The sequence below is a fragment of the Lutzomyia longipalpis genome, chromosome 3 (assembly GCF_024334085.1).
Source record: "Lutzomyia longipalpis isolate SR_M1_2022 chromosome 3, ASM2433408v1".
Lineage (NCBI taxonomy): Eukaryota > Metazoa > Arthropoda > Insecta > Diptera > Psychodidae > Lutzomyia > Lutzomyia longipalpis.
Window position 1 is genome coordinate 22,687,695 of NC_074709.1, and position 23,042 is coordinate 22,710,736.

The 23,042-nt window shown below is 36.6% G+C and overlaps 5 protein-coding genes across 5 annotated transcripts; 1 reads left to right on the forward strand and 4 right to left on the reverse strand.

The window, feature by feature from the left end:
- Positions 1 to 1,141: 1,141 nt before the first annotated feature.
- Positions 1,142 to 5,533, reverse strand: LOC129792767 (homeobox protein unplugged). Its single transcript, XM_055832120.1, has 3 exons — positions 4,678 to 5,533; positions 1,858 to 2,111; positions 1,142 to 1,595 (listed from the first exon to the last, which is right to left on the reverse strand). The coding sequence occupies exons 1-3, from the start codon at positions 5,294 to 5,296 to the stop codon at positions 1,305 to 1,307; spliced, it is 1,164 nt and encodes a 387-aa protein (XP_055688095.1). The 5' UTR covers positions 5,297 to 5,533; the 3' UTR covers positions 1,142 to 1,304.
- Positions 5,534 to 10,803: 5,270 nt separating this feature from the next.
- Positions 10,804 to 16,621, forward strand: LOC129792769 (polypeptide N-acetylgalactosaminyltransferase 1). The gene is made up of 5 exons (XM_055832121.1): positions 10,804 to 11,671; positions 13,849 to 14,373; positions 14,445 to 14,550; positions 15,017 to 15,330; positions 15,405 to 16,621. Exons 1-5 carry the CDS (start codon positions 11,058 to 11,060, stop codon positions 15,610 to 15,612), a joined length of 1,767 nt encoding a protein of 588 aa, XP_055688096.1. The 5' UTR covers positions 10,804 to 11,057; the 3' UTR covers positions 15,613 to 16,621.
- On the reverse strand, positions 15,679 to 17,384 carry LOC129792770 (dynactin subunit 6). The gene is made up of 2 exons (XM_055832122.1): positions 17,269 to 17,384; positions 15,679 to 17,208 (listed from the first exon to the last, which is right to left on the reverse strand). Exons 1-2 carry the CDS (start codon positions 17,289 to 17,291, stop codon positions 16,662 to 16,664), a joined length of 570 nt encoding a protein of 189 aa, XP_055688097.1. The 5' UTR covers positions 17,292 to 17,384; the 3' UTR covers positions 15,679 to 16,661.
- Positions 17,385 to 17,491: 107 nt separating this feature from the next.
- LOC129792771 (probable elongation factor 1-delta) lies at positions 17,492 to 19,916 on the reverse strand. The gene is made up of 4 exons (XM_055832123.1): positions 19,657 to 19,916; positions 18,579 to 18,650; positions 18,352 to 18,445; positions 17,492 to 18,267 (listed from the first exon to the last, which is right to left on the reverse strand). The coding sequence occupies exons 1-4, from the start codon at positions 19,744 to 19,746 to the stop codon at positions 17,747 to 17,749; spliced, it is 777 nt and encodes a 258-aa protein (XP_055688098.1). The 5' UTR covers positions 19,747 to 19,916; the 3' UTR covers positions 17,492 to 17,746.
- Positions 19,917 to 20,858: 942 nt separating this feature from the next.
- Positions 20,859 to 22,721, reverse strand: LOC129792772 (growth arrest and DNA damage-inducible protein GADD45 alpha). Its single transcript, XM_055832126.1, has one exon. It carries the CDS (start codon positions 21,838 to 21,840, stop codon positions 21,376 to 21,378), a length of 465 nt encoding a protein of 154 aa, XP_055688101.1. The 5' UTR covers positions 21,841 to 22,721; the 3' UTR covers positions 20,859 to 21,375.
- Positions 22,722 to 23,042: the final 321 nt, after the last annotated feature.

Consider the following 23,042-nt stretch of genomic DNA (forward strand, 5'->3'; position numbering starts at 1 on the left):
CTCCACCCATTTCTCCTGCTTTCCTCAATGATGATTTATCGCAATAGTAAAATGTTTTCTTCCAACCGAGGGCAAATAACAATGAAATTTCAACCCTGAAGAAATCAGCTCCCTAAGGAAATATTTAAATTCATTCTCTCGATTTTGTGATAATTAATGATGACTGATGAGGTTGTAAAAGACAAATATTTAGCATGTTAACTATTCAAGATTTAAATTTTATTATATGAAAGCAAAGGTTTAAAATACGTACAAACTATTGGATTTCATAATGAACAAGACCTTTAATCGATATCAAATAATTTAGTAAAATATTCTTGTTGTTCCAATAACTAAGGGGTAAGCAAATGCTCAACTTCAATATGAGCAATATGAGCATAAAAGAAATATAAAACTGGGGGTTAGGGAATAAAATTTCGCATACATATACTGTCGTCATGTACAGCCAAAATTGTATGGTAACTGGGAGGCGTGTCAGTGAACATTTAGTTTTATAAAATGACACGAGGGATTCAGCAATTTGTGCCGCTTCTCAAACGAGGGAAAATTATCCTTTTTATACATCCTTCACTTTATAGAGGACAAAGAGGACGAGAAAATCAAAATGCACATATAGCACACACTCAATTGATTAAAAAGTTATCCCAAAATTGCTAGTTAATCCCCGAACGGGGGATGATTGTCTAAATTGGTTAATTCATTCATCGGGGTATAGGTATAAAGATGATTCAAGTCCCTAAAACCAAAGAGGGGAAAAGTATAAAGTTCTTTATTGTTTGTTAATCGAATATCATAGCTGTAATGATGAAGAGGTGGAGTTGAGAGTCAAAAAGGGATTTTTGTTGGGTGATTTAATGTGGCGTGAGACACCTGGAGAGTGAAAGAGAGGACAAAGAATTTTTGGTAGCATAAGGACGACAAATATGTGTGACAAAAATCCTTAGAACCCCAAGAGGACAAAAAAGCTGTGAGGCACAAGCAAATTTGGCGCGTGAAATTGGGAAATTTGTTGCGGTACATTGACTTTAAGTGGATATGTTCTGTTGAGTGTGATTTTCTCACTTCTGTAAAATTGCTCTTATTTCTCCCGGACATGACGATTCCCCAGTAAATTCATTTGAAAAGAAAAATCTATGCAAGATTAGAAAAAATCGTTATTTTTATTGTGCAAATAAACTTTCTATACACTTCTGTACACTTTTTTTTCCTTGACAAGATAAAATATTTTTTTAACTAAAAATTAGTTTAGTTGGTTTTCATTTTTACAATTAATTGTTATTTGCTCAGTTTTTTGTGGGGGATTATTAGAAATTTTTCTGTTTCATCCCCATCTCCATGTTAAAACGCTCAAAACCACTCACATCAATTGAGGGATTTTTCCTCAAATCCGGCTTTGGTCCACTGAGACCCATTTTCTCCATATGCTGATGCTGCGATCGAACAGCAAAACGATTCACGTGGACGGGAATGGGAACGACAATTTTATTCGCGGAACCTGAAGTACTTCCCGATGATCCGCGATTGAGTCCATGCGATGTGAGTCCAGCTTTTACCCTTTTCCACTTTGCTCGTCGATTTTGAAACCAAATTTTTACCTGAAATAAAAACATTTATTTTTAATTTTTCCATTGAAGTAAATGATATATTTTGTATTAGAAAGAATCCTAAATTGAATAAATGGAGACGATAAATAAACACCAGGCGTCTCCACTTTTCATTCAAGAACTAACAATGCTGCGCAGTACTAGGCGTCTTCATTGCCTTGCAAAATTAAGCTAAGATTGAAATTTTCTCTGATTCTTTCACCAATGCATAGCAAATTCATGCCTAATTAGAAATAAATTTATTCAAACGCACCTGAACTTCACTCAATTTGAGTGTTGTTGCAATTTGACTCCTCTCCGTAAGACTAAGGTACTTTTTGGCATGAAATTCACGTTCTAACTCTAACAACTGCTCCGATGTGAATGCTGTCCGTCTTCGGCGTGATTTTGATGCATTCCCAGACGCTGATTGTTTTCCACCATCTGCATTTGTGGAATGGTGACCAGAAGATCCACTTAAATTGACATTTCCATCGTCTGAGCATTCGGAATCGGACGGACATAGATCTGCAAATAAGAATGGAGATTGATTGTTGAGTGTCAATTTATTTTCTCTAATAAATTTTACTTTTTTTTCCTTCGCGTTTACTCAGAAAAGAGGGAAATTGATATGCATTTCACGTGTATTGCATTTAAATCTAATTGCTCAAGTCAATTGATGTCAGCAGAACATTCAATGGGTCTCTTGCAATTTTTGCCGCGCGTATTTTGCATAAAAGTCACTCAATCACATTGAAATTGTGTGTGGCGGTGTGGGGCAACATAAGAAGACAACAACGGGGGTAGGATGGCATATGATGCCGTTGAATTGATAAAATGCTCACTCTGCTGGAGGGCGTCAGAAAAATTTTCTTTTTTACAAACCCATTGGGAGAAAAAGCAAAATGATTCATGTTGTTCGCATATTGCGGTATATATTTGGGAGATTTTCCCGCCCTCACAGACTATGTATTACAATATTTGAGAAAACAATTTATGCAAGTAAATGAATTTTAATCCCTTGCCAGACAGTTGGTGGCTGTTTTTGCATCCTGACAATTTTTTTTCTCTAAAAGAAGGGACCCAAAAAAATCTAATAGTTTAATTCATGCTTTCTCCTCACACTTAATTCTTTAAATATTCATGTAATCCCATTTTTACCGCTCTATAAAGAGGGTTGAGAAATAAACGAAATGGCCTGTGGCACGTTTTGTTGGTAGAAGGTCCTGAAATGTGCAGATTCATTCAAAAGTATCACACCACAAAAACACCCTGATCCCTTTTAGCTCTGTGAGAAATCATTCAAAAGTGATCCGCGCAGAAATGTGCAATGATTCTCCTATTCACATTGCCACTCTCGAGGAGTCAACGCAGTCAAAATTGGTATTGTCTATGAGAGAAATTAGGGACAACGAAAGAAAGGGGATTGTAAAAAAAGAAATGTTTTGTTCTGTGTGGAAATTCTCCTGGGGTTTGAAAAAAAAATCTCTCACTCCGACTATCAAAATGCAACAAATTCTCCGTCAAAACTGCCATGACACGCTTTCGAGGGTGTGATACGGTCTCAAGAGGCATTTAAATGGAATTTAGCTGCTGCGGTGTGGTTTATGATTTATTCCATTTAACGCATTTTGAATTATTTAATTCAAATTAATTAAAATTATGCAATTTTCTTAAAAATATTTCTTAGTTCTTCTTCTACTCTTTCTAGTAGAATTAGCGAGAAAAATCAGGAAAGATTATATTAAACAATTATGATGTAAATTGCAAATTCTAAGTGAATAAAATGAAATGAAAAATGAAAGATTTGCCAAAAAAACTTAAACTACATCTTCTTTATTGACTTCATTTTTTCTTGATTAAAACTAGCCCAAAATTTTTTGTACACTAAAATCAAAAATTAGGTAAAAATGCGGCACTAATCTATATTTTGGGGAAAGTCTTTCTCAAGTTTTCTAAGCAGATCCTTAAGGAAAATAGCATTTATATGAAATACCAACTAATTAATACGAAGTTTTCCTTCTCTTGAATGTTGTTTTGTCTGTAAAAAAAATATTTGCCTTAATCTTTAAAAACCTGGTTTCTATAAGAATAAAAATGAATAGACTCCTTTTGTGCTTTAAGCTAATTATTCTTCTTTTTATTACAACAATTTGCCCTAGAAGCCAAAACAGAAAAATAGTAAAATGTAGTTTCAATTCTTATAAGTAACATACACACGCAGCGGTGTTGCGTGAAATATCTCAATCTAAATCTATGAGATGTTTGAAATTCTTTAATTTCTTCGACCCTCGTGTTTTCCTACATGAGCGCCAAAAATCAAAAGGACGGAAGAAGCAGTGAAAAGAATTTTTCTATTAGGCATTGATAGAATTTTGTCATTTCGTGCCTTGATTCCGGATGTCTCTTAATGAAGTGAGTAAGGCATGATGTTTCTATGAGGTATATGAGAGTGAGGGTGTGAAGAACTCTCACCGCAATTACAACTATGGTGACTTATGTTGAGCCGCCGAAAATTTTATTATGCACTTCTCGATGATGAGATAGCCTTGGATAGTGCTACTTAAGGGCTTTCACAGGGACCCTTTTGGGGGCCGATTAAGTTATGTGTAATTGATTTACGATGAATAACCAATAGGGCTCGTAATTTTGTACAGGTGTTCATCCAAAAGATGTGCAGAGAATCTTTGATTGAAAGAGGAGAGAGTTCGATGACAAGGCAAGAAATTCTTTCTCGAACGGAAGGAAGAGGAATATCTATGGGAAATTACATGTTCTATTCTCACGCACAATTAATGGGTTTTAAATTGAATAATTTATAGATCTCTTTAGAGGATTATTACATGTGTAAAATGGCGGGAAGAAGGATTTATTTGAAAGTAAATAGTAAGAACAATTTATCTTGTAAAAAAGACGTATCTGTTCTACCCCTTTCCCCGAATAACTTTGATAATGATCATAAATTGAATTTTCCTTCAATAAGCAATTTTTCTGAAATTGCCGAAAGGAATATTTCACAAAATTGACCAAAGCATTATTCTTTTGGATAATTCTCTCAATCTAAATAATGATTAATTATGCTATTTATGTATACCTCGGTTTTTGTGACTTCCATCTGGTGACATGGTCATGCTTAAATCGCTGCAGGAATCCGTACTTTCAACATCAACCCCTGCCTTTTCGTGTTCCTCAATCTTCGTGGGAAAACCTTGCATAGCCACACGACGGTCGTCGGGAAATTTTGCAGCATTCTCACCAGGCGGAAAGGGTGGGTAGTCTGTTATGATAAAATCCGACATTCTACCCCCTGATTCGAGGATCGATGGGGATGCTTTATTGATATTATTCACAAAATACTGCGCCAATTTTTCCCGATCCGATGCTGTAGCATTGAGTAGAGCATACCGCGGATCGAGAAACATTTCAGACAATTTTTCTCGCGATGCCGGATTATCCGTTGATCCGTCCAGGAAGTGCTGGGTTAGGTAGCCAAGCCAAGGATGTGTATAGAGGGGAAAATTAGGTAGTGGGAGCGTTGCAGGTGGATGTAGAGGTGTTAGATGATTGGGATGAGAGTCAAAGGATGTATCGGGATATGTTGAAAAGGATGATGGTGTTGTTGCAATGAGGCTCTCTATGGAGAAAGGTTTGGGTATCCGGGAGATTTTTGTTTCTCCAGGGGGACTTTCAACAGCCGACGGTAACTCTTCCATGATTGATAAGTTTTTTCCTAATCTCGTCCGTGATGCACCACAAATTAAACTTCAATGTAGCTTTTAGAAAATCCGAAATTTCACATTTTTTCTAATCAGGAAAAAATTGTTTCTTTCAGAGGGATCACGAACACTAAACACTTATTTAGCTTTTTCCACCCATCAATAAAAATATCCGACGGATTTATCAATTGAATCGACTAGACGTGTGTCACAGACCACCGCTGAATTGAAACTGATTCTCTCGTGCCTCGATGGCTTCCTCAGAGGCGAACATAAATGTTGACTATTTTGCTTCTTGCTCCTTTACCATGCTAGACAAGGAATATTGGCATCACTTCTCTTATTCTCACTCACGAGACCAATTTTCATAGAATATGTACATTTTTTTGAGTTTTTCCAAACATCCCACTCATGGGACTCCTCTCACACCACGATGACGGGAAATTCGGGAGGATATATGAGAGAGTGTGACATTGAAAAGGAGTGCAATTTTATGAGTGTGACTACAATATCATCTATGTGGGTAAATTTTTCAGGAAATTGCTATTTAATTTGAGTCTCGTGGTTTGGCAATCAGCAATCACATGCAATTTATTACCCCCATTATTATTAAATCGAGATAAAATGTCCTCGCATTTATCCTATTTTGATTTATTGAAATGCATTTCGATCCTTTTTCCCGGAAATATATTTCCACAAAAATTATCTAAAGATTAAATACATTGGTAATAAAATTAATGAAAGTGTGTGTATGATTTTAATGAGAAAATTATAAAATTGATTGCGCAGTTAATAAAATTAGGGGCTAATCATAGACAAATTAATAGCCAGAATTTATTGTTAAATATTTTCTTTCTTTAATTTTCATTTTTTTTACCGACATTACATGAATTTTTTAATGAAATTCAAATTGAACCGATTGTTTAATTGTTTAAATCCATACAATTCTAGATACTTTGTCCTAAGATCAAGAAGGATTAATCTCGGAATATGCTTTCACAAAATCCGATTTTAAATGAAAAACTTTTTTTTATAATTTTGGAAAATTTTCAAATTTAGATTTTTAGTATTTTATGTAGCTGTTACACCTTCTGTTACTTTACATTTAATTTTTAATTATTATTTTTTACACCACCTTAAATATATTTTGTTCAATTTAAAGGCGGAGCTTAGGTGTAAAGTGAAACTGAACTTAGTTTTTCAACAAAACCCTGATATTTCTGAAATTTAATTATGTGTTTAGCAATCTATAATGCATTTTTCATTAAAATTGACTGACCCCTTTGAGCCATCTAATTTAGTATGATTCCCAAATGGCAAGATATCTTGTTCTCAAGTCGAATTTGTAGCGTACATGAACTCTGTGCGCAATACAAATTGCTCATGCCTCGCCTCGCCACACGACGATTGGTGAGATTTTCCCAATTGGACCGACCAATGGGAGTTTCTTGTGTTTCCCTTGTTTCTCTTAACCATTGTATAATTTTCACTATATATCCTACTCTCTCAAATGTACACAAGGCGATAATTTATACAACATACAGCCCTATTATAAGATGATGAAGACAGCGAAGAGAGAAAATTGAGAAGAAGAAGAATATAATACACACAACTCCAATGGAGACAAAATGCTTTGCTGAAGGTAGATGAAGAAAAAAAACGAATGTCTGGAAGGAGAAAAACATTTGTAAGGAAAATACGAAAATGGTTCCTCAATTATCAACTCCGTTTACTTCCAAATGAAGCGATTTTATTTATATATTTTCCTTATGCTTTTCGTGTATGTAACTTTTTTTCCAATAATCCAACAAACATTTATTGGATATTACGACTCAAACTTGTTTGATTTCATTCATGATTTACGAACTCAAAAAATCCCCTAATTACCGCAATTTTTGGTCTCTAATTTATGAATTATTTATTAGAGCATGGGGACTAAAGTAATTAATTTGTCTAATAAGTATGTATTTATGAGGATTATGAGTGTGGAAATTTGCGTTGTACATATGTTGTCTGCCAAAAATCAATTTACATTCTATTTGCAATGGCAAATACATCTAGTGTAAATCCTTTAATTTCTGTGTCGTCTTTTTGAGTATAATGAGAGTAAAATCACCTCTTTATTTTTGTGCTGAGTGCAATTAATTAAGTTAAACGACGCGTAGTACAGAAAAGGGATGCTCATTACTAAACATGAATGCCCTTTTCCTGCGAATGATCTATTAATTTACTAATAAAAGTTATGAAAAAGGATTGCGTAAATGTTTTTTTTTCCTCACCAGAGGGCTATGTAGGCTACAGAGCCACCTAGCGGCTAATTCACTTTTATTAAATAGACCATTATAAATGATCAAAAAGATATTAATCTTTAAGAAGAAATATAATTTAAAAATTATAAAAAAAATTCTGTAATTATCTGAAGTAATCTTTACCCCCATTGGTACCCCGCTATGTGTCTTGGCACGCAAAAGCATAAAGACAAAGTGTGGAGAAATGATGTGTAAGCTGTACATAAAGTTGATGTAAAATTAGATGCATTTTACACGCCTCTTTTACGAACAAATTAAAATACTTGGTGATTGTGGCTCATTTTCGTGCCTCATAATTGAACAATTTAATTAATTTGAAATTATTTTGTCAATTAATTTTCACAAGGGAGACGAAAGATGTGCTGCACAGTGTCTTCGTGAAAAGAGCCACCACGGGGGGCTTTCTTGATACCCCTTTTCTCCTATGAGGCATATTTCACATTTCCCGCGGTAAAATATTCAGGATGTGTGTGAAACCCATTGATGATGATAGACACAAACAGCAAATACGGTAATCGATAATTATGTTAAATCGAACTAATGACCGCTCGCCACACCAATTAGCTCAAATGTCCTGTTTCAGTGAATAATATGAAAGTATATATTGGGTGGAAGTGGCGTGGGTAAGGCATTTAAAATTGTATGATTAAAGGTTGCTATTTAATACAAAATTCATGCTAATTGTAGGCTTCAAATCTCTCCATCAACCCTATTCGTGGTTTTGTGGTGAGTTACACATAAAAAGGGTTAAATTTAATGACATTCTCACAAATGAAAAATTTTCATATTGAATCCATACGATCACCTCACAAATAATCAAATAAATTAATGTCCTCTAAGGCGAACTAGACTATCTATGTAATACCTTTAATTTAATTTGAGCGTTTTAGAGTAAAAAACAATTGAATTTGTGCCAGTATACTCAATGCTAAATGCTTAATCAAATAAATGAATTTCAATTGTGAATAAATTGGCTTTGTAATTGCATTTCCCAAAATTACAATATAACACCCTTTTCTTCATCAAATAGAGATATAAAAAGAACATTGTCGAGGAATTCAAAGTGCTTGACTTTTGGCGAGAAATTTCATCACATTCCATGAGTGTGATAGATTTATTTGAAAAACAAGATCAGAGATTAAAAGTCTGGCATCTCTTTACTCTCAGCTTTGCTCTTCCTTATACAAAAAAATCGTCTGGGGAAAGCTGAATCCCTCGGGAGAAAAACTGTTTGCATATATCGTCGTGAAAAGTCAAGATATCCCAAAAGGATAAATCACAAATTATTTATTTACATGAAGACAAATATTGTAGCGGAAAATTAACACCAGAAACTCACCCTTAAAATTTTCCAATAACATCATTTAAAAAAAAATCTGCATAAAATGTAAAAAGCATTCAGAATGAAAATAAAAGGATTAAAATATGTCTGAGATATCTTGGAAGTAAGGAAAGTGTGGAAATATGAAAGGGGGAAATTTTATTGGAATATTCAATGGGATTGTTGGTCTATTTACGAGCTATTTGCTTCAATTTTCTCCTCTGTCCCCTTTTTGAGGTACAATATGACAGAGCGATATAGAAAGGAGCGAGAGAAATAATTGGCACGTTTTCGAGGACATGAGAATTCAATTAAACATTACACACTTTCTCTCTATGTCGTCCTATGTGGAAAATTCATTTGAATTTCATGTTTCCATCAATTCATCATTTTCAAAGTGGTGTGCAATTTTCATGCTCCTTTTGCGGTTGAAAGCATTTCTCGATTATTATTTCCATAAAATACAGGAAGAAGAACAATCATAAGTCGTCCTACTATGGAGTACAGAATTACTAATTTTATTATTTACACAAAAGAAAGTCATGAGAAAAAAACGAATTACTTTCTTTCACACATTTTCTATGCAAGAATCTTCACCATAAATTCTTGTTGAAAAGTTTGTTGCTACTGGATGGTCTCACCAGAAAAATGCGCAACGATGAGAATTGTGGCGCGAATAAAAAGAAATTAATGTGAGATCCGCCTCATCCGCTTAATTCGCAAATCTTCCACTTTTGAGGGAATTGTCATAATTTCCACCTCATTAATAATTATTAATTGCTTGTGCTTAGATCAAAAAGCATCCGCAGTCGTTGAGAAACAATTTAGCATATGTGTGACTTTTTCTCCCTGCTTCATCACTTTTCCACTTTTGTTAAATTGTAAGCAATTTGTAATTGATCTGCTTGTAGTGTTTGTTGGAGATGCAAAGGCATTTCTTGTGGAATTTATCTTATTTTCAGCTAAGAAAATTCCACACACCCTTCGCGCCGCCATAAGAAAAATGTTTGGGATAAGAACGAATTGTATGATTTCACACATGTGTGAAGTTGTAACTGCTGCTACATGATGAATCCAATTTTTCAAATTGAGTGATAAATTCCTATTGATTGAAGATTAAAAACAACCCCAAAGCATTATTTTGTACCAGAGTAAATAAATTTATTATCAAATTGTAATTGAAAATTATCATTATTCAGTTAATTTTGTGCTTTTTTTAAAATTTGGCGCTCAAAATCCGCGCCAAAAAGTGTTGTGCAAAAAGTGGAAAAAATCCAGCGAATTTCGCGCCCAAACTTTTACTGAAGCTTTCTGGAGCCCCCCTAAACATTCCCAACAACTTTTGGAGCCCCAATAATGAGTTTTTCCCGAAAAAATATATTTTTTTTAAATTTTTCCGTACAACTACAATACAAAGAAACATTGCTTATTTTATGCTTACTTATTCGCCCCCTGAAACTTGAAAAATGTTTCTTAAAACATAGTTTGAATAACGAAATTCTGTTAAAAAAAAAAAGACAATTGCGAAAAACCTTACGTGAGAACGAGACATAGACATATTTCCATTTCATTTCCTCCTCAATCAAAAGCGCCAAAAAATTTCGCGAGTTTTTTAAACTTTTCATTTTGGCGCGAAAACCACAAAAGTCTCAAATTAATTAAAAAAAATTGATTAAATTTTAATAATGAATTTAAAGTATTTTAAAAAAAAATCTTTTATTTAACTAATATTTTTTTGAATTTTCTTGAAAGAAAGGTTTTTCAAGCCGCCCCTGTTAATATTAGGCTGTCCCATAAAGATCAGGAGTTTTTTCTGAAAAAAATCTCTTTCTTCTAAATATTGGACAAGTCAATGTGGCTGGGGAGGGGGGCTCTGACAAGCCAGTCTGTGGCAACCGTCATCATCATCAGTTCCCATTGTGCCATGTAAAAAACAACACGTCTTGCGCTTCCAATCGGCAAATTTAATCCATCTTTTGAGTTAATGTGGTTTTCTTTTCTGCTAAAACACCCATCTCAATCATTCCTTCGTGCACGTGGGACCCGCGTGAGTGGGGTGTATGCGTGAGTGAGTGGAAATCCGTCAAGTGGAAATTGGCGTGCACAACAACCAAATTCACCAATAACAATGCGAATACGTGGTTCACCTTTTGGACGGTCGCTGTATCAGAAGCTACTCCTCCTGGCTATTGTTGTCGTGAGCTTTATTTTCTACTTTAAATTCATCAAATTCAGCACTGAACACCTCAACGCCAGCCCAGAGAGTAATCTCGTGGATCTCAATGAAGTGAACAGCCTGAATCCGCTGGAGAAGCTAATCCGAGCTGATTTGCTGAAGCAGGAACGTGGCCTGGGTGATCGCGGGAAACCAGTCACCCTCGTGGGTGCTGCCAAGCGGAAGGGTGAGGAGGATCACAAGAGAATAGCTCTCAATGAGGAACTCAGTGAACACCTGAGCTACAACCGTACTGTGCCTGATGCTAGAAATCCCCTCTGTAGGAGTATGCACTATGACCTGGACAATCTACCCACGGCCAGTGTCATTATTATTTTTTACAATGAACCCTACTCCGTGCTCGTGAGAACGGTGCACAGTGTCCTGAATACGGGAGATCCACGCATTCTCAAGGAGATCATCCTCGTGGATGATGCCAGTGTGAATGTTGAACTCAAGGACAAGCTCGATTACTACATCGAGACACGATTTCCCAAGAATGTTCGGCTCATCCGGCTAACAAGCAGGTGAGACTACACTACAGAGTTGCAAACTTTTTTCAGATTTATAGATTAAAGATATTGCTGTTTCTTTAAAATTTCATCTCAGGTTAAAATTAAGCTTAAAGTTGATTAAGTTTAAGATTAATTTCTTGCAAAAAGAAAACTTTTAAAGAAATTTAATCAAAGAAAGAAGTCTCGTAGACCTCTTTCCACGCACGAAGAATAAACATCTACTTATGACCTTAATAAGGTTTATATCTTAATCTGTATATTAGTCAAGTCTGTGGTGTTGCAAGTTTGTCAATAAATACCTCTTGCACCTCACCACCCACACGTGTATTGCAAATTGCTATATAAATTTAAATAAAAATGTGCCATGATGTTTGTCATATAGTCACAAGAAATAAACCTCCACATTTATCTTTTATCAATGTTTTTCTTATATCTAATCACAGCTCTAATCACATTAACGTACAACACATAACTTATGATACAAGAAAATCAATTCATTATGAATTCTTGATTATTTTTTTTTTGTAGGATCTCTTGTGATATTTCTTGTGAAAGAGCAAAATGTGATGATAAAAAGAGCTGAGAGATTTAGAGAAGCGGGATGACCCGCGAGCCTGCTATAAGAAGTTGGTTAACGACAATGATTTTTATTGTGTGAATCGCAAAGCAAAAGGTGAACCTCGTGGAAAGGTGTGTACTTTTTTTCTTACGTGTCCACACTCAAATCAACCCAGTTTATCGGCTTTTTCGCCTTTAAGAAGTCGCAGAACGGGTTCCAATTTCCAAATTATATACACCACACTCTGTTCAAAAGTATTATCTCCCCATTCTGCGACACGTCTCGTTACTCTTGTTCTGCCCCATGGCAGAAAGTTCCTCAATTTGCATACACACATCATACTTTGGCTTATTTTTTAAGAAGAAGCAAAAAAATTCTCACAAGCATTGAGTTGATTTTGAGACAAAACAGAAGAGTGAGCTTGTAATTGAATCGTCTCTGGTTTGTTGGCTCGTCTTGGAGAAAGATTTTTTTCTCTCTCCTCCATTCGCGTGAGATTGCGGTGAAAAATAAGAAAAAAGTGAAATAGTTTACGGCTTCTTTTTGGATGTGCTAATGATGGCATCGGCAGCGATGGTGAAGAGTTAAAAATAAGAAGGCAAACTAATTGTATCTAATGTGTTTCATTTAAAATTTTTATTTCTTTGCTACTTTCTTCATGCAATTATGCGCGATGTAATTTTTTGGAGAACAAGATGAGGAAGAAAAATTCGAGTTTCTGTGTCAGTCTCCTCCATAGCGCTGTGATTTCCTTACAAAAGAAAGTGACTCAAGCAGAAATTTTTACGTTGGATGCAGAGAAAAAGAAAAAGAGTCATATAAAACAGTTACAAATCTTATCGATTCTTGAAAATGTGATTTCATAATTTCATTAATCTCACTTCTTTCCGCACGTTACACGGCTCCTACTCTTCGTTCTCTTCGCTGCACTCGATGGAATATTTTTTTCTCCATCATACAGACGACAATTTCCTCGTGAAATTCTATCCCCGTAACAAGAAGAGGCAGAAAATCTTGCCTTTTCATTTTCCCATCAATCGATATCAGGGCACTTGAGGAAGGAGAGATTCAGCACTGAGATACAAATTGAAGAGATTATGATTTATTAGCCATATGTGGGTGGGAGTATTTTTTTGCACTTTAACGCGGCATCAGAAAATGCTTTCAATTAAATGGCAATTAAGTAACATGAGATGTTTAATTGTATGACATTTTCTTTGCAAATCATTTATGCACACAGACACCACATTACGCCATTCACGGAAGAATGAATACAATTACCCTCAATGGGAGTTTTTATTAAATAGCTGGTGAAAGAAGAATTTTTCTTCAATGACTTTTCTCGCTCAAATGAAGAAAGATTTTCCTTCTGTACACAAATCTATATAATTTCCTCGTAATCTATGTCAAAATACAAAAGGTCAAATTGCTTTCATTAGTTCAAGAAACTATTTTTTTCTCTATCATATGGGGAGTGATCGACTAGCTGCAATAAATCTTTGTTTTAAATCTAAAGAAATTTCGCAATTGTAGTGCATTTTATGTACATATTCACTTTTTCCCTTGAGAAAATGTTAAGAGAGATGAATGAGATTTTTCCCACGAATTGATAAATGACTTGTATCCGCAGATTGGGTCTCATCCGTGCCAGATTAGCGGGAGCGCGTGTGGCACGTGGCGAGGTGTTGGTGTTTCTGGATGCGCACTGTGAGTGCGTGGAAAAGTGGTTGGAGCCCCTATTGGCGCGTATAAAGGAATCCCGGACGAGTGTGCTGGTGCCAATAATTGATGTTATCGATGCAAAGGACTTCCACTACAGCAGCAATGGGTATAGCACCTTCCAGGTGGGTGGATTCTCATGGAGTGGGCATTTCGACTGGATCGACATCTCGGGGCGTGAGCGTGAGCGCCAAAAACGAGAATGCCCCGAGAAGGATGTTGATGTTTGCCCCACGTACAGTCCCACAATGGCCGGGGGCCTCTTTGCAATCAATCGCGAATATTTCTGGGAAATTGGCAGCTACGACGAGCAAATGGACGGTTGGGGTGGTGAGAATCTGGAGATTTCATTCAGAGTATGGCAATGCGGTGGGACAATTGAGACGATCCCATGCTCCCGCGTGGGACACATCTTCAGAGATTTTCATCCGTACTCGTAAGATTTCAATGTGATTTTTTGAAACGTGAAAAAAAGATTTCTAAACAAAACTTTATCTTCGTGGTTAGATTCCCAGACAATCGAGACACTCATGGCATCAACACCGTTAGGATGGCGCTTGTCTGGATGGATGAATACATCAATCTGTTTTACATGAACCGACCAGATCTCAAGGTGAGCACAAAAGACGAGTCAGCAAGTTGAGAAGAAAAAAATTCGAAAAAGTTGCAAATGAATCAGTCAAACAACATCATTCCCTGATAATGGCTCATGATTGCGATCGCTAAAGCATAATGTGTGTTGGCTTTTTAGCTTTCGCGCAAATACAGTTGTTGCCTTCTGATTGTTGATTTAACTGAAATTGCAAATAGAATTCCACACCGACAAAAGATATATATTTTTAACGACTTCAACTTTAAGCAATTTCACAAATATTAATTTCAATTTGCTCAATGTATAATATTTCTCAGGGGAACAAGCAAATGAAATTAATTTGATTTAATAGAAATCCATTTCTTTGGTCTATTTCATGCAACTAAAATATTGATTTTTAACGTGCGGAAGTTTTGATTAATTAAATATTTTGTAATCTTTAATATTTATTAGAGAAAAAAAATATTAGTAAACAAAATTTCCGCAGAATAATCCGGAAGTGGGAGATGTGACACACAGAAAAATCCTGCGAGATAAGATGCGATGCAAGAGTTTCGATTGGTACCTGAAAAATGTCTTCCCGGAAAAGTTTATACCAACAAAGGGTGTTCAGGCGTACGGACGTGTCAAGTCACTGACCTCAAACATGTGCCTCGATGATTTGCAGCAGGATCGCGAGAGTCCCTTCAACGTTGGTATCTACGGATGCCATGGGCCGCATGTGACACATTCGCAATTCTTCTCCCTCACCCGCGATGGTGTTCTTCGTATTGAGGAAGCATGTGCTTCTGTCCAGGAGAGGTAGATTACCGTCAGATTTATCAGTCAAGGGACAATAATGGAATTTTCTCTTTTTGCCTCTTTTTTTCTTATAGTAAATCCACAAGGATGTTTGTAATAATGTCCAGCTGCAACAAATACAATTCCGTAAACAATCGATGGGAACTTACGGCAGCCAAGCAACTCAGGTATGTAAAATTGAATCTCTGTCTCGATATGCGTGATCTCAAAGAGATGGACTACGTATACGTGGCTCCGTGTGAGCCCGACAGTGAATCACAACTCTGGGACATCACCCACTGAACACTGAAGCCTGATGTTGGAAGAATCTTCAGGGATAAATTTTCTCTGGCAAAATGGGTGCTCTTGTGCTGACTTCAAAGATATATTTAAATTTAAAAAGAAAGAAAAAACATCACATTCTCTGTGCTGTGATAAAATATCCCCTTCCTCCTGCTCCTTGATGTGAAAATTCCTTCCGAACTCTTCAACCACAAAACTTTCATTCGTATAAAACCATTAACATTCCTCCCAGTGCAATTGGGCCTCTCTGTTGAAATTATTTACAATTGGTTTTCTTTGCATTGCCACAATGCCAAGAACAAACCAGAGACTATGTGAAAAACTATTATGTGTTGTACCTTACATAACAGGGTACTCGCTAAATTACTATTGATAAGCGATAAGACAAAAATTTAAGACTTTCCGCAGTATTTTCTCTCTTGGTGGCAAAATTGTAATTAACTTTTTGCATTAAACTTTATAAATTCTTCTTCGAGTCCCAATTTAATGAGCATAAATGAGAAATTATGTACTTAAGCATTTACAGTAGACGTAGCGTTTAGCATCAAATTAAATCGTTCTAACAAAATGCTCTGTTGAAAAGAAAAATCGTTAAGAAGTTTTCTTCTTAAAAGACTGAAAAATGAGATTCTTTTATTTATTGCACGGAATTGTTCTTCCAATTGGTTAACCCTTTCCGGCCCAATTACGATGGGAATGTAAAAAAAACTCAAATCAAAAGGCTAATGCATCACATTATTATCATCATTCCTATATACTTCCTCCTTTATATCCCTATTTGACCTTTAAAAGGGATAAAAATGTCCTTCCATGTTGTAACAACAAAGACAAAAAAAATGAGCATTTATGAAATTAAAAAAAAAATGCCAACGTATGTAAACTAGACGTTTTTTTATAATTAAAATTAAAATTAAAAAAAAAGAAACCAAGTCAATGTATTAAAAAAATTTATGACGGAATTTTTATCGTCTTGAAAGAACAATAAATAGAGATAGTTTGTAAATTAAAACATATAAATATTATTAGAAGGATTCAGGAGATTGCGGAATTCACACTTGCGCCCGAATTTTCTTAGGGTCGAAAGTCGCCTTCCGGATGTGGTGGTAGTTTGGAAGGACTTTCCGCAGAAAATCCAGCTGTAGTGTTTGCGAGGATTGCTTCTCGAGAGCTTCGCGTTGTAGGCAATTCTTTCCGGTTATCACAGTATTTTCCGGCAACTCCTGAGCACCACTGAGATGACATCCGGCACCGATGACGCATCCATTGGAAACTTTTACATTCGCCGACACTCTGGAGCGGCACTCAAAGACATTCCTTTCGCCAATCTTGAACGCCTCCACATGGCATCCCACCTCGAAGACATTGTTGGCCCCAATGACGAGAACAGGGGCGCGGTCGCCGGATGTCATCTGTTCCCGTGGTACGCGATGGATAATTGTAACATATTCCTCAATAATGCAATTTTCCCCGATGATTATGGGGCCAGATTCAGCGACTATGGTAGCACTAGGGTGAATGACACAGCCTCCGGATATTGTTATGTCCCCACGAAGATTGGTATCCTCACAGACAATCGCCCTGGGCATGATTTTCACCCTGTAGTGATGAAAAAGCCTTAATATGAGTTTTTCTTTAAGTTCCTTTTGCCTATCTTACTCAGTTTTATGCGTAGACATCATTAAATGTTTTTTTAGCAAGTAATTTTTATGATTTTTTAATAAAATAAAAATCACAAATTTTAGCAATAAAAAGTTGACACAGAATGATGGTCCCAAATTGACCTGCACCACAGGCAAACGAGGAGATGTTGTGAGACAGTCTAATAAAAATAGGGGAAAGAACGATTTTTAAAATAAAATTAAATTAATTAAAAAATTCATTTTTTATCCATTTCAATAAGTTTAATATTCCACATGTTTGAATGTTTTACAGTACTAATATCGATTAAACACTCTTATGTTTTTTTTTTTAAGATAAAGAGAAAAGTGAGACTAAATTCATTAGGACTGATTATTCTTATTTTTTTCGATTAGGGGAGGGGGGTCCACTGAAATGGAGATTTATTAATTTGCCGTAGGAGCACTTTTTTTTTCATGTAAGCTTGAGGAATGATTTCCATGTTGTTGATTTTTCTTTAGATTTTGTTGAATGCAGCAATATCCACACTCTGTACGAGTTCATCATTCTTCTCAATCTCCTCAGTTAGAAGGTCAATGGATACCTTGTCGTCCTCAACAACACAGGATATCTGTAGCTTGTGAATCCCATAGGCGAGTGGCACTAGCTTGGAGGCACCCCAGAGGAGGCCGTCCATTTCAATTTTCCTCACTTCCGCCTCCATGGCTTTCATATCGGTCTCATCGTCCCACGGCTTGATGTCCAAGATGATGTTTGACTTGGCAATCAGTGCGGGTTTCTTGGACTTTCTTGCATTGTATTCGGCCAATCGTGCCTCCTTAACAGTATTTGCTGCCTCATCTTCATCGGAATCCGATCCAAAGAGATCCACACCGTCGTCGTCATCTTCCACCACCTTTGGGGCTGGTGCTTGGGGTTTAGCAGGAGTGGCAGATTTTGCTGCTCCTCCTGCACCACTCTCCAAAGCACTCACTCGTTCCTGCAGACTAATCACGAGCTTTTCCATCCCAGCCACAACTATAATTTTAAATGAAAAAAATAATAATTTTCATATTTTTTTCGCTTTAAGGTCATTGAATCCTATTTCTTATCGAAACCTACCTGATGTGAGCTTCTTGTTCTCACTTTCAAGGAGAGAAAGACGCTCAAACAGCTCTGTTCCGGGTGTCGAAGCTAGAGCAGCAATTCCGTCCATCTGGAAAATACATTTTGAAAGAATGTTCTCTCAGTCAGATAAACCTCATGGGAAGATATCCCAGTCTAAACTTAAAAGCTACATCATTCTATAATTTCTATCTCTTTTGAAAGGTTCTCAAGACACTACTTACGCGTTCTAGAGATTTTTTAATATGCTGGCGAGCTTTTGCTATTTCCGACACCAGAGATAATCCAGTACCACTCTAAATTAGGGGAGAAGAATTTAGTGGTGTGTTAGTTAAATTTTACATTAGGATCATAAAATCAGCAATCAGGAATACAAAAAAAAATTTAAAAAAAAGAACTCAAAGGATGAGCTTTTTATGAACATGCAGATGGATTAATGAGGTGAGCAAAGAAAAATCAAAATTGGTAAATAAAAATATAAGGAGGAATGGAAAAGAACATCCATAAGCGTCTTCTCCAACCTTCTCATCGTCATCCTTTGAGCCCTTCTGTGTTCCACCAGTAGCTTCTGCAGATCCACGTGCATCCTTATGCTTTTTCTCAGCAACATTTCGTGCCTTTGGAGTGGTTTTAGGGTTGTTGGCACTTTGTGCTTCAGGAGGAGAAATCTTATCTTTTGTATAGATATTTGTGGAGTGCTCTGAGGTGGTTTCTACTCCTTCAGATGTATCTTCAGCTTCCTCTTGAGCCTTCTTCTCCTTGCGTCGCTTTGATTTGGACTTCTTTGTCGTCGCATTTCCCCCTTCAGTCACTTCAGACACAGAATTCTCATTGGATTTTGCCTTGGAGCCCCTCTTCTTCTTCCCATTTTCCCCAGGTTCCGGTATTTTAGCCAGTACCGGACATTCCAAGGGCACACCGGCACCTTCATCGCGACTCTTTGGCTGCTTGTCCTTCTTGTTCTTAGCAGTGGTGCACGATAATGACATGTGAGGGCATTCTGAGAGACTCTCAGCTATCTCTGCATCCTTAGCCTCCTTGCGGACTTTCTTATTCTTCTTCGACTTGGTGGTTGGACCCTGTACTATTTCAGGTGACGTAGCCTCTGCCCCCTTATTAGTGTCTTCAGTTACAAAGGAGCAATTCTTTAGTTAGAGGAGCAGCGTCCAAGGATATTATTATAGATACAATAAAAACTCTCTTGCAATTTACGGAACTCAAAAGCGCAAAATCCTCCCGCAATCGTCAATAATCTGTCACCCCCTTCAACGCAACAGAAAAAAAGTGCAAAAAGGACCTTACCTTTGCCGTACTCTCGTAGAATTTCCTTTCGGCATCATTGTACTGGGCCTTGTCGTACCACACGTTCTCAGCAACAAACGCACAAGACATTTTTGAAGGTGATTTTTCTGGAGGAACCGAGTGCCACGCTACAACGAGGTTGTCCTGCTTCTTCTTCTTCTTCTTCAAGAAAGAAATCGCTGTCCTTCTTCTTCTTCTTTTTAAAAACTTCAGGGCCGGACGTCATTTCGACATCCACACAGCCCGAAATCGCTGTGTCCAAGATGTAAACTGCAAACTCTCAGAACGTTGAAGAGCGTTATTGGACGCCCCAATATTAAGCAAATAACCTCACTTTTACTAATGATTTTGAGCGCCAAAAAGTTATTCTTTGATTTTTATGAAAAATCCATTTTTATCGATTTATTCTTTGATTTTTTTGTATTTAACAAAAAAGAGGAGAGATAAACACTTGATTTTTTAATTTTTAAAAAAATCTTTCTTGAAATAAAATAAAAGACAAATACTTTCAATTTTACATTGAAAAATACATTAATTTACTTAAAAATATTCTGAATAATTAAATTATTTCTTTTATTTGAAAGCTAGAATTTCGTTAGAGCTTTTTAAAACTTTTATAATTCGTTTTTTGCTATTTTTTCCATTTCTCTATCACACAGTGTATTTCAAAAAAGACAAGGAATTTACAAGAGATTTATGCGCGGTGTGGTGGTGCGATATGTAAAAATTCAATGATTCATCGTGTGTGAACAAAAAAGAGAGAATCCAAGAGCCATATAAATAAGAAATGGCACACATATCGCTATTTATTGAAGGTGTTAAAATCTCAAATTAGCCCCGTTATCAGAAATTAGCGACCAAAAACACGTTCCAAGGGACATACAGTATAGTCGAAAGTACTTTAAAAATGCCAAAGATTAGCGAGATGCCAAGACTGATGAGTTTGAGAAAGTTATTGTGATAAGTAATGGCGTGGGATCAGAAAAATCCAACGTTATTTTTATCGTGAAAAAACAATGCAGCAGTCACATTCCAACAAGTGTCGTGGGGAATTAAGTGCACTATGAATGCATCTGGGAAATTCAGGCTGTAAATATAGGTATGCAATTTTCCCGCAGTAGATAAAATCAGCAAAATAAACAACGGGGAAAGACCACAAATTAAAAATCCAAACCCATTTGTTCTGAGAAATGAAAAGATAGTTTTTATATTCATTTACAATTCATATTTTATTTATTCAATTTTCTTCTCTTTAATCGCCCTAACTTCAATAGTTGTAACAATTTTTTTATCATGAGGTTGATGCACTTTGCTGTGCTCAAATTCCAACTTATATCTAGTTCTTAGTATTGTTTCAAGATTAATTAATATTTTACATAATCTATAGCGCCCCATAATAGCGTTCCACATAATTAGCCAAAAATATGTGGGAAAAATGTGTTTTTGTGGAAAATAAATCCTTTTGGTAGTTTCTTGCACCAAATTAATTTGTTTGCTTTTCTTCTTCAAGTTGTAGTCGATCTGAATGATGACATCCATGGCTACGTATTGAAGATGTAAAATATAAAAATGTTCCAAAATATTATGGACACTTTCCACGCAAACAATGAGATGCGTTTTGTTGATCAGGAAAAAGGTGGGTTTACCCACTCTAGGTCCATGTCAAATTTCAGATGTGTAGCACCAACTGGGATTCCATCCCATTTTGTCGGATGGAATTCACAGTTCAGGAAGACGCACGACTGGTTGATTTGGTGCATCCCAGAAGGCTTCACAGTGATCCACGAGGTCTTCCTCAGCAGCTGTGAGAAGTTCTTCAGTTTGATCCACGGTCCAGGCTTTTTGAACGAGAGCACAGGATTCCAGAGTGTGTGCCCCAAGGATACGACTCAATTTCTCACTGCTGTCCACTTTGATGATGTAGATGTCATTCTCAAAGCAGAAAGCCTGTAGCAGGACTTCCTGCATATGTGTAGCACTATCACCTTGTGATGGTGGTGCCAGGAAACAGAAGAGGGCATCCTCCGGGGCAGATGAGAGTGTCTTTACTGCTGCAGCAACACCCACAATTGTCCTCTTGTCTGTTTGTGCCCTTAGCAGGACATTTCGGACTGTCCGTCCGAGATTTGTTGGTTTTCGTGCCATTTGCTCAACACTTTCAAACGTTTTCTCTTCAAGTACCATCTCGTCTTTGGAGTCTCGCCTCAAATTTAGGGAAATATATTCCGAATGTGGTGCCAGTTTAGTGACTTTCACTCTTACAATTGCACTGAATTTCTTCAGCTTTGTCCCCCAGGGAGGTGTGGTATTTAGTGTATTCACTGATAAATCCAAAATGTATGCTGCTTAGTTATTCTGCTGTATCACTTGTGTTTACACCGTCTTATGCAATTCAGATGAAATTCCTCTGTTGAATGCTCTTCAAATTCACTTGACTTCTTTACTTCTTGATAGAATTTCACAATGTGTTTGGTGCTGTATCATACCAAGTGCTTATATACCCTTGGCTACCCCCACCACAAAATCCAACTCGAATAGTCCCGAAGATACACTATTCGCGTTACATCGGCTTTGTTTTCATGTGAAAAGCCCGCGCGTTTGGGGAATTTCACGCCTGTGTTGGGATTTTACGATACACAGAAGCGCAGTTCATTGGAAATCCACACAATACACACTAATGTCGAGCCCCCTTCCCCTGGTGGCGCCCCCAATCCCACTGTCTGCCGGCATGAGGAGACAAGTTTCATCGTGTTTTTAACGATTTACTCCAAAACCACGGGGTTCTGTGACGTGGTATGGTGGATATACAATTTTTTGGGCATCTGTTGGCATTCTCCAGCTGATTTTCTCTATGCAAGAAAATTCCAGTTGACAACACGTGTTGCGGAATTAGAGTCCACGAGCCTCAGTATTTTTGCTGTCCTATTTACATCGCATTCGCTGTCTCGTGCAATAGAATTACGTCTTTGCATAAGAGGGGCTTCAATTGTTTTTTGTCCTTAATCGAACTACGCGCCTCTACAAAATATACTTTTTTCCCCCTAAATGGGGTCAAAAAGATTCCCCATCAATTTCTCGAGACGGGACTTTTTTGGCCCCAATTAGACTTCCTCCTAAAGCTATAATGCGATTTCTTATATGCATCCAATAAGAACTCTATATTGGTTCATTTAGGATTTTTTTTTTCAGAATATTTCAATAAAAAGCGAATAATTGATTTGATATAGAATGGTTTTTCTTTGTCCAGGAACTAAAAGAACTGCCAATTCTCACATTAATCTTTCTTCTTTATTAAGTTTAAGAAAATTATTATTTATTTAGAATAAAGTTTTTGCATCTGTTTATTCTCGAATCTTTTATTTTTATGATTATCGAAAAACTAATAG

Excerpts from the sequence above, each read along its gene's own strand:
- LOC129792767 (XM_055832120.1), bottom strand. The coding sequence starts at position 5,296 with ATGGAAGAGTTACCGTCGGCTGTTGAAAGTCCCCCTGGAGAAACAAAA. Across the intron at positions 2,112-4,677 it reads TGGAAGTCACAAAAACCGAG|ATCTATGTCCGTCCGATTCC; the intron begins GTATACATAAAT and ends TCTTATTTGCAG. Across the intron at positions 1,596-1,857 it reads TCAAATTGAGTGAAGTTCAG|GTAAAAATTTGGTTTCAAAA; the intron begins GTGCGTTTGAAT and ends TTTTTATTTCAG.
- LOC129792769 (XM_055832121.1), top strand. The coding sequence starts at position 11,058 with ATGCGAATACGTGGTTCACCTTTTGGACGGTCGCTGTATCAGAAGCTA. Across the intron at positions 14,551-15,016 it reads TGAACCGACCAGATCTCAAG|AATAATCCGGAAGTGGGAGA; the intron begins GTGAGCACAAAA and ends AAATTTCCGCAG. Across the intron at positions 15,331-15,404 it reads TGTGCTTCTGTCCAGGAGAG|TAAATCCACAAGGATGTTTG; the intron begins GTAGATTACCGT and ends TTTTTCTTATAG.
- LOC129792770 (XM_055832122.1), bottom strand. The coding sequence starts at position 17,291 with ATGATGTCTACGCATAAAACTGA. Across the intron at positions 17,209-17,268 it reads ATGTCTACGCATAAAACTGA|GGTGAAAATCATGCCCAGGG; the intron begins GTAAGATAGGCA and ends TCATCACTACAG.
- LOC129792771 (XM_055832123.1), bottom strand. The coding sequence starts at position 19,746 with ATGTCTTGTGCGTTTGTTGCTGAGAACGTGTGGTACGACAAGGCCCAG. Across the intron at positions 18,651-19,656 it reads TCTACGAGAGTACGGCAAAG|AGTGGTACTGGATTATCTCT; the intron begins GTAAGGTCCTTT and ends CCCCTAATTTAG. Across the intron at positions 18,446-18,578 it reads TTAAAAAATCTCTAGAACGC|ATGGACGGAATTGCTGCTCT; the intron begins GTAAGTAGTGTC and ends TGTATTTTCCAG.
- LOC129792772 (XM_055832126.1), bottom strand. The coding sequence starts at position 21,840 with ATGGTACTTGAAGAGAAAACGTTTGAAAGTGTTGAGCAAATGGCACGA.